Here is a 10449-nt window from a genome sequence, read left to right as displayed (position 1 = left end):
GGCCTTAGGAAAAGGCTTAAACCCTTGGGGTCCAACACAGTGCATATGCTGGCCGCCATCTGTGACCCAAGGGTGAAGGGCACCATATGTGGCAGCGAGACACTGAGTCACTGGAGGGAGGTACTTATTAAGAAAGTGATCGAGGTGGAACGGCAGAGGTGGGGGGAAGGGGAACAAGGGGATTCACTGCCTGAACCCAGCCTGCCATCCACAAGCCAGTCTTCCCCTCCACCACAGGTGCTCCCAATATGGGCTAAGGCCATGGCAAACATTAGGGGGTCCAGACCCACCAGACCCCAGGATCAGGCAGACAGCCCTCACACAGTGGTGTCTGCCTATCTTGCTGAGCCTGTTGAGCCCCTGGACTGTGACCCCTTGGGCTACTGGGCAACCTGCAGCCCGACGTGGCCAGATCTGGCCGCAGTTACCTGGGAATACCAGTCCTGTCCACCGACCAGTGTGCCAAGCGAGAGGATGTTCAGCATGGCTGCGGATGTTGCGACACCCCACCGCACCTGCTTGGATCCTGGTTTGGTGGAGCAGCTGGTGTCCCTCAAGGTAAACCTCCCGCTGCTGGGGCTCCCCAAGCGCCAGGTGCAGACAGAGCGAATGTGACCCTCCTCACGCCATCTGTATCACGAGTTTTGTCTGTCAGCAGCCTAAGGTGCAGTTTCCCCCAAACCCCTGCACCTATCACCATGAAAGTTGGCAGGCTTTGTGGGCTCCTCAGGGGCTAGCAAGCCTGCAGTTCTGAGCTCTCTGTGGCTTTCCACACAGAAGTCACAGGACGTTTTCTCTCAAGAATTTGGAGTGCTGTTTCTCCAAACGCCCTGAACCTATCTTGTTGAAAGTTGGCAGGCTTTGTGGGCTTCTCAGGAGCTACCATTTATGCAAGTTTCATCAAGATCAGACAGGAAATGGCAAAGTTATAGCCTGCTTCGACCTTCCCTGTTAGAGCCTATGGGGAAGTCGAAGCAGCTCGAATATTCGACTGAGCTTCGACCTCGAGTCCAAGTGGACCCGCTTCAACTCGAAGTGGACGGCAAATCGAAGCGGGACCTGGTTTAATATTCGACATGGCTGTCAAATCGAATACTACCTGCTCTGCACAGCCCTAATATACAGCACTTCTTGAAGCCTTTAATAATGGATTCTGAAGATATCTTTCCCCCAGAAGTCAGAATTCATTGACAAAGCAGTGCTACGGTTGGCTTCTTAATCTTCCCACCAGGTGTAAGCACTTGGTTCCCTGCCAAGAGCCAGTCTGAGAACTGACACTGTAAATGGTCCTTAAAGGGCTTATTTATCATGACATCTAGTACTTTAAATTGAGATGTCATACCAGCAGGTATCACTACAAGTTCACAATTTAGTGACAGAATTTTTGCTTTAACATCTGGTGAACATACTTGAGAACTTGCTTATCAATTTCAGAAAAGCAGCCTTGTTTTGGATTCCCAGATATTTTCCACGTGAACTTAGCATTTTCTAGTTTCCTTTTAATTGTCTCCATCAATGCACATTTGCTTCAGTAACTTTAAACTTCCTTTCCACGTCACAATTATTTGTTTTTCAGCATAATTAATAACTTTCATTTTAAAGTTAGTATCATACATGCGCCTCATTTCTTTTGGTATCTTCACATTTGTACTGCTACTTCCTCTTTTCTTCATGGCGGTTTCCCTGACACTGCTCATCCCACAGAATGTACTGTGGGTTTTTATGGCTTTAAATTTTGGCCAGTCAGTGTTGATCAGGCCCCGTATTCTGCCGCTTTTCCTGCTAGTCCACCAGGTGCTCACCTGCCACCTGCCCCTCCACTGGATGCCTTGCTTCCCCCTGCCTCACTACTGTAAGGCACCTCGTCGTATACTGGTTCCCTTGCTGCTGCTGACTAGAGCCTCACTGTGTGATAGATCCCTCATTGGCATGCTCATGCTGGGTCCCTCGTCACCACTTCTGGGTCTCTTGTTGTGTGCATGCATCACCATGTGTATTCTGAGTCCTTTGTCACTGCTGCCAGGTCCCTCACCACTGCATGCTGTGGGCCTCACCTCATGCTAGGTCCCTTGCTGCCACTGCTGAGAGCCTTGCATAGGTGATGCATAGTAGGGGAATAGGGAGGCATGTACCCCCACAGATTTCTGCACCAATGGCAGGGCGTAGGGCTGCAGCCCAGCCAGGGCCTGGCAACTGGGAGCAGCAGCGGCATGATTTCTGCGCTGATGGTGGGGCACAGGGCATGGAGCTGCAGCCCAGCTGGAGCCACTGTCCAGTAGCAGCTGGGGCAGTAGCAGTGTTGTGGAGTTGTGCTCCACTCTCAACACTTATACATCACTTATGGAGCCTTGCCATGTGCTGGATCCTTTGCTGCTGCTGTTAGAAGTCTCACTGTATGCTGATCCCTTCTTACTGCTCCCTGGAGCCTTGCTATGCATTGGGTCCTTTGCCACACCCTGGGTCCCTTGCTGGGTGCAGGGTTCTGGGTTCTTTGTCACTGCAGTCAAGTCCCTCCCTGCAGCATGCTGAGTGCCTGGCTGGCCTGTGGGGTTTCCTCCTTCTTGAGTGCTGGCCAGCCCCTGTAGGGTCCCTCCCTGCTTTGTGCTGGCCAGGGTTCCTCCACCCTGTGTGCTGGCCACCCCAGCTGGGTTCCTCCCTGTTGTATGCCTGCCTGGCCTCTTCCCACAGCATGCTGGGTGCCTGGCAGGCAGGTGATCAGGTCACTCCCAGCCCAGCTGCTGCCTGGATGGTGGTTGCTGAGGCAACTCAGCATGTGCTGGCCAGACTCCTTGCACGCAGCTCAAAATGACCCATTCCCACAGCTTACAGGGTTTCTGACCAATACATGCTGAGTCGCTTTGAGCTGCTGTCCCAGCAGCAGATGCCAGAGCAGTCTGGTACACAGCAAGGGACCCGGCCAGACTGCCACCTTGCGATGAGTTGCTTCAGCACCTGCTGCTGGGGCAGCAGCTCAGAGCAACTCAGCATATGCTGGCCAGAAGCCCCAAACACTGAGGTCAATCCCTGACTAGCACCTGCCGGGTCATTTTAAGCTGCATGTGGGGTTTTCAGCTGGAAGGTGCCGAAGCAACTCAACACACACTGACAGGCAGCAGCTTGGAGCAACCCTGCACAGAGCAGCCAGGAACCCTGCATACTGAGGGGAGCTTGCATGCCCTCTGCCGACTGGCCCCATGCATTTTCTGGTTTCAGGTAAGTCATATGCTATCATAAGATGAGGCTTAATTTTCCCGATGTTGAATGGGGAAAAGGCCTTGTCTTATAATCGAGTAAATGTGGTATGAGTGGTATGTTTTCTGAGCTTTTTGAACAGAAAATAAATAGGCATCTTCACGTGATATAGTTCATTGGAAAACATGAGGATTTTTTTTAAAAATGACCATGTTTATTTTTGTGTTCTAAACTGTTCGTAGTAAATTTGCATAGTAAATCTATTTGACTTGGAAAGATTTTTACAGAAAATACCTTGACAGTTTATTTGTGTTATTTTTAGCTCTTCTGTCATCTTCAGTCAGGCTTCACTTCTCAGGCTGAGCAATGAAAAAAGTCTGCAATTATTTTTAAGTTTTCATAAACTTGAAGTCTAGTCTCATCTTTTATCGGACAAACTAATAACATATATTTGTTTTGGAACAATAGATTAATTTTCTCTCCATCTCAGCTGAATGGAGAATTTTCCATTCTGAATGCCATTAATAAGCAGTTCTGCGAATTTATTCTCATGTGTTTTTTCCTGTGTGTTCCCTTTTTCTGTAGAATACATCATGTTTCTTACAGTTCAGTTCAGCTCCTGCTGATGTCAGTAAGAAACTTTCCATTGACTTCAGTGGGAAGTGGATTAGGCCTTAAGGCTCAACCCTCTATTAATGTCAGGAGGAAAAGTCCTGTTTGGATTCTCACTGATTTGCCCTTCAGGTTTCAGTCCAGATGCCTGGCAAAGTAAATTCCTGGAGGGAATCCAAAATTTGAAAGGAAAAGTAATAAAATCTAAGTATTATAAACTCATAAGACTAGAGTAGACATTGATGTCGCCTTGTTTGCTAGGAGAGATAAAAGGATATAATTTTAAGATAGAGGCAAACTTTGTGCAGGCACATATTTTATTTATTTATTAGATTTCTGTGCAGTCTTTCCCAACAAAAGCTGGACGACACAGAGACAAAATGATTAATAAAAGCAAGGTGAATATTAAAATAAAATATAAAAGAAAATCTCCCTAAAAATATTCTAGCTTGACCTTGCTCACTAAACACCTTCACAAATAGGAAGGTGCTACAGTGCTTCCAGAAAATGTCCTGACTCAGTCCCTTCTTCAGTGCAAAGATGTGGTAACTTCCCAACCTCTTTTGATGTGTACAGTTTGGTAAATACATGAAAGAAGTACAAATTTCCAACATTCCAGAAGTCATCTGATATTTGGTACCCTGTGACCAGTGGAGTCCCTTAAGGCTATGTCCTTGGACCTATATTGTTCAACATCTTTATTAATGATGTGGACACTGGTGTCAGAAGCGGACTGGCCAAGTTCGCTGATGGTACCAAACTTTGGGGTAAAGCATCCACACCTGAGGACATCCACACCTGAGGAGGTCGATCCAGGCTGACCTCGATAGGCTCAGGAAATAGGGCGGACGAGAACCTGATGGTGTTTAACACCGAAAAATGCAAGGTTCTCCAACTTGGGAAGAAAAACCTGCAGCATCCTTATAGGCTTGGCAGTGCTCCGCTGGTTAGCAGTACAGATGAAAGGGACTTGGGGGTCATGATTGACCACAAGATGAACATGAGCCTTCAATGCGATGCTGCAGCTAGTAAAGTGAGCAAAACGCTGGCTTGCATCCATAGATGCTTCTCCAGCAAATCCCAGGACGTCATTCTCCCACTGTACTTGGCCTTGGTGAGGCCGCAGCTGGAGTATTGCATCCAGTTTTGGGCTCCACAATTCAAAAAGGATGTGGAGAATCTTGAGAGAGTCCAGAGAAGAGCCACATGCATGATCAGAGGTCAGAAAAACAGACCTTACGATGACAGGCTGAGAGCTATGGGACTCTTCAGCCTGGAAAAGCACAGGCTCAGGGGCGATCTGATGGCTACTTATAAGTTTATCAGGGGTGCTTACCAGGATCTGTGGGAACGTTTGTTTACCAGAGCACCCCAAACGAAGACAAGGTCAAACAGTTAGAAACTCCTGCAAGACCGTTTCAGGCTGGACATAAGGAAGAATTTCTTTACTGTCCAAACCCCAAAGGTCTGGAATAGCCTGCCATTGGAGGTGGTTCAAGCACCTACTTTGAATGCCTTCAAGAGGAATTTGGATGTTTATCTTGCTGGGATCCTATGACCCCAGCTGACTTCCTGCCCCTGGGGCAGGAGGCTGGACTCGATGATCTTCTGAGGTCCCTTCTGAGGTCCCTCCTGAGCCCTAATGTCTATGAAATACATTAAATCTTTTGTATGTGTGTGCATCTTGGAGATAACCAAGCCTTCAGTAAATGGTATCATGTCATAGGAACATTCCTTAGCATTGTTATAATATCTGTTTTTCCATTCTGAATGCATTCTGAATGTGTTAGAGGTTCTGGATTCTAGGACATAAAAAAAACACATGTAGGCTAAAAATCTCATTATGGGGCTCATCTACACTTAAATGTTATCTTGATTTAATCTTTTTTTCCCCCAAAAGTGCTTGAGTTATCTTTTGTTCTGAGTGAATAATGAATAATAAATGGGCAAGGGGTAGACTTTAAAATGTTTTAATATTGTCTCTTGGGAGATTGTTGGGTATATGTTGAACACAGTGAAAATTACTTTGAACGAAAGGTGCCCCAGGGTGAGCTTGAAAAGCTGTGCACATATTTGTCGGTCTGTTACCTACTGGAACTGTAGTAATACTGTAACATTTGTACAATCAATACTAATCAAATCCAATGTACTATATTTACTCCAATACAAGATGAGGTTTTCCCCCCTCAACTGGCATGAGGAAAAAAGCCCCTCATTTTATAATCATATACAAAGAAGTCTCACTAAAAACTTTATCATTAAACTGCTGCAAAAAGCAGCATGTGCTTAGCAATAGAAACCAAGTATGAAGTTGATTCTAACTTTTCTTTATTTTATTGATATATATATAAATAAAATGTATGTATATATATAAATAAAATGTATATATGTGTGTGTGTGTGTGTGTGTATACATATATATGTGTATATATATATAAATAAAATGTGTGTGTGCGTGTGTATGTGTGTGTGTGTATATATATATATATAAAATGTATGTATATAAATAATTTGTATCTGAGGCCATATTAGTCAAAACTAATTCCAAATCCAAGAGTCCAGAACCATAAGTGGCCCTATTACCAGCAAACATCCTCCACCTGCACCTGGGGCTTCAGATGTTTCCAAAACCTTTGGCGGGCATCCTACTTGCAGGCCCAAGCCCGGAGGCTTGGGGTTCGGATGCCCCCAAGTTTTGCTTGCCCTTAGCCATAAGGCCCTCAGAGGAAGCAAGGGAGGAGACTCCCATTTGAAATTGATTCTACCTTTTTTTTTAAAATTAAAATATACTTCTATATATAGAGAGAGATTTATATATACATCCTCTATCATAAGCTTTCCTTCACACATCTTAAAACTGCATTAAGAAACCCGCGCATCCCGTTACAATAAGTGTATCCAATCCCCTGTGCCCCTGCGCACCCTCCCTCCACCCTCACCTACCCAAATCACAGTCCTTTAGTCCAAACTCCGATTTGAAATTTACATTCTCAGTTCATTTACTGTCCTTGTCGCTGTCACTTCCACTGCTGCTGATCCTGTTGTAGTCCTTCTCGCTGTCTCCAGGTCCAGCTGCATCACTATCCTCTTTGTTGTCTTTGTCGACTTCCCCTCCCAGCCAGTCTTTGAACAACCTGTGCCAGGTGTCACTTTTCCAGATGAAGTTGGCTACATCTTCTTCATCCTCATGAATAGATTAGTGTAACCCCTCTGAATAAGACATGTGGTAATACCCATCAAGTGCAGTCCCCCTTGCCACTGACCCTGCTACATTGCATACACTTTGACTTCCTCTTCACTCCCACAGCTGAGCTGTGCCTTTCTTTCCCATTTCCAATGATTCCTGTTTCTGCACTAACCTTAAATGCCTGCCAGATGTCATAAAACAGGGCCCCAGACTGTTCATCCAGAATCACTGCCTGCCCTGCACCCCAGGCTGTTGCATATGATTAGTGTAGCCCTGCCCTCCATGAGGTGAAGCTGGACCAGGTTGTCATATGCCTGGAATGCAATTGACTCCGGTGAGGCTCAGCCCAATGAACAATGTGGTAAACCACAACCCTTTGGCCTTTGATTAATGTCATGCATAGTTTTTACTACATATAAAAATGATGCTTAAAAGTGTGTTTATGGAGTACCTGTGCTAAAACTTGCAGCAGTTTCAAAAAAAAAAGAGCTAACATGAATCAATTATGGATAAGCTAAATGTATGAGTACTATATGTAAATTGCTATATCCATGGTTAATATCAAGGTAATTCTTTTCAAATTTGCTGCTTCTTTCCATGTATTCAGGGAAGGCAAGGTCTGACAGAAGAGGGGGAAGGGACTGCTATGGGAAAAAGTTGGAGGGAAGCAGAAAGCAAAGGAGCTACCTGACCCCCAAGATTTATTTTCCCTTGTGTAGCAGTGGGAAGAGGACTAATTCAAGGCAAACCTCCAATAATTAGATTCCATACCTGCAGAATTATAGCAAATGTATACCTTTCTATGTATAGAATCCAGTTATTTTGGGGTCATCTTACAATTGGGGCTGTCTTCTATTTCAAGTTAATACGGTAATCCCAATGATACACAAGTCCCTCAAGTAGAAATTTGTTCTTTTACTTTCTTTGGAGCTGTAAACAGCTGAGCATCACAACTGCATAACTCAAAAATAACTCCTAACATTAAATGTATCAAGTGGTTAGTATATAACACAACGTAATTGCCTTTGTTTTATAAAATGTATAGATATCCGCATGGAACAATGTTACTTGAAGTGGGATGAAGATGAGTGTGTTCAGTCTGTACCTGGCAAATTTCGTATGGATGCCTGCTGCTGTGCTGTTGGTGCTGCTTGGGGCTCAGACTGTGAGGAATGCCCTAAGCCTGGCACCAAAGAATATGAGGCCTTGTGCCCCAGAGGACCTGGATTTTCTAACAGAGGTGACATTCTAACTGGCAGGCCATTTTATAAAGGTAAAGTTTGATTCCTCTCTTACTGGAACTGAAAAGTGCATTTTCTGTGTATCTATGTAGACTCTGATATGCTCTTTAAAGGAAAGCACCAGTGTTTTTATATGTGAAATGTTTAGAATTAGAGATACCAAGTGTGTAGCATTAATGATCAAACAATACATTTTACTGAAGTTCTTCTTTGTAATTCCCATCTATGACCTTTTGTGATCTTTTTGCATGAAGACAGCAATTTTCTGTGATAGAAAGAACTGGAATCTCTGTCTTCTGTGCTTTACCATGACCTGAGCTCTTTCTTTCCCATCTTGTCACTGTGATCCAGGTGCTTTTCCTCTGCCTGAATCTTGCTTGGACATGGACAATCTAATGTCTCTCATAACTGTGGATTTCTACATTAGTCAACCTGCCCTCTCTTTGCTTGTATTAGTTCATGTATTCATTCCAACAGCATGTATGTTATAGACAGGTAGTAAATACCTGCTGCCTTAAAGAGATGACAATTTAGGTTAGACATAGCAACTTGAAAGCTTAATAAAGAGTGGTGATCAAGGAGGAGAGACAGTTAGTAGCCTGATTTTTTCAGGGCCTTCAAGTAAAGGGCAAGAAGCTTGAATTTGATAAGATTTGAAAGGAAGCTAGCAAAGAGCTCTTAGGGGTTGACATGTTGAGAAAGACATGAAAGGTAAATTTGAGGGGGGAATATTTTGGACAGAGCAAAGTGAGAGTAAGATGAGAATGTAGGAAGCTAGAGATGTTAAGATATACAGTGCAAGAGATTACTACAAAGTTTGTTGAAATTGTGACTGATAAGGGATGTGTGTGTTTTGGAGATGTTTTAGAGGTTAAAACTCACATAATTTAGCAGCAGCATTAGTTTTGGACAAGAAAGGAAAGTGTGTCTAAAAAGGTTCTGGAGTTATATTTGTGACCGGAAGGACAGTGGAATTAATGGTGAAAGAAGAAAGCCCCCTTTGTTTAAATGACTCCGGTTTTCTCCAGAAGCTGAGGATTGAAAATTGCTTGAAGGATTAAAGATGAGGACCCAAATAGAGCTTCCCTTTTGGTGGGCATTTTGAGCCATTTATGTAGACATTTAGATCCTTCTCCTAACTGAAACTCACTAGATCCTTCTGAGTGTGTTATGAGCATCTACCACAAAGCAAAGTTGTGGCCTGGAAATGATGGTTTATGCAGTGGAAGTACCTGCTGTGGCCACTTGCACTCTCTTTGATCTTGTTCTGCCCCACTAAGTTCATAAACTCCATGGAAATTCCAGAAATGTTAGTCACAGAAAAGCCATGACCAACTATAGGAAGAAAGAAGAGGGGGAGGAGGGGGAGGAAGGGCCTCACACCTTTTCACGTAATGATTAGAGAGTGAGGGACCCAGGTTTAAGTGCACCCCCTCCACCAAGAGGGCTTTTGAATCTACATGTACTTCCCAGGCAATGAGTATTCACCAACCCCTTGTTAAAGCTGGCTCAGTGGAGCAGCAACTGTCCCATTGCTCTCTATCCATTTTATCTAATGACTTTTAAATGCAAAATGCAGAAACAGCATTGGAGAGAGAGGCCAGAATTCAGAGCCCCTACCCTCTCAGGGCAGTGCCCATTTTACCAAAGCATATTCCCTCTGACTTGTCCTGCTTCTGGTCCCATGTATGTTATCTTATTGTCTACCCAATGGGACCACTTCAACAAGAAGGATGGAGGAGGGGGCATTAGGCAAAATATTGTTATGTGCTTGGAGGGGGTATGTGTAGCTAGAAGACAAGAGACGATGTAGTCAGTAGGGCTGTGTGGAACTTCAGCAGCCATTTTGTTTTGGAGGTGTTTTGGCCAGTTTCGGCACCCAAAACAATGAATCTTAAACAAAACAGAAGGCTCCGAAACATCTCTGAAACTAAGCAAAACCATCCAAAACATTTCAGAAATGATTCAGATGTTTCGGAATATTTTGGAGGTGGGCTTGTGGGGAAACAGAAACTCGGAAGAGGGAAAGGGAAGTGTGGGGAAGGACTGCTCTGATATTGACATCTGTAGGCCAGTGTCTGCAATCTGTCCCTGAGGTCCCTTCCAATCCCAGTGCTCTAGGGGAGGGATGGCAGCCTGCTGTCATCTCGCACATAGATTTGGGGGCCCACAACCCCCAGGAGGAGTCTGGCATAGCCCCGCAGTCCTCCTGGGGGGG

General features: G+C 44.7%; 1 protein-coding gene across 4 annotated transcripts in view; it reads left to right on the top strand.

Annotated features, from left to right (window-relative positions):
- The window catches only part of FBN2 (fibrillin 2), a 262374-nt gene that overhangs the window by 131980 nt on the left and 119945 nt on the right, over window positions 1–10449 (top strand). For all 4 annotated transcript variants that reach the window (XM_019516863.1, XM_019516864.1, XM_019516865.1 and 1 more), the window contains one exon: window positions 8036–8263. In XM_019516863.1, coding sequence (XP_019372408.1) covers window positions 8036–8263 — 228 coding nt within the window. The remainder of the gene's footprint in view (window positions 1–8035; window positions 8264–10449) is intronic.

The sequence above is a fragment of the Gavialis gangeticus genome, unplaced genomic scaffold (assembly GCF_001723915.1).
Source record: "Gavialis gangeticus isolate Ggan-Ray unplaced genomic scaffold, GavGan_comp1, whole genome shotgun sequence".
NCBI classification, from domain to species: Eukaryota; Metazoa; Chordata; order Crocodylia; family Gavialidae; genus Gavialis; species Gavialis gangeticus.
Note: the sequence above shows the minus strand (reverse complement) of the source record. Positions and strands in the feature narration are given on the sequence as shown.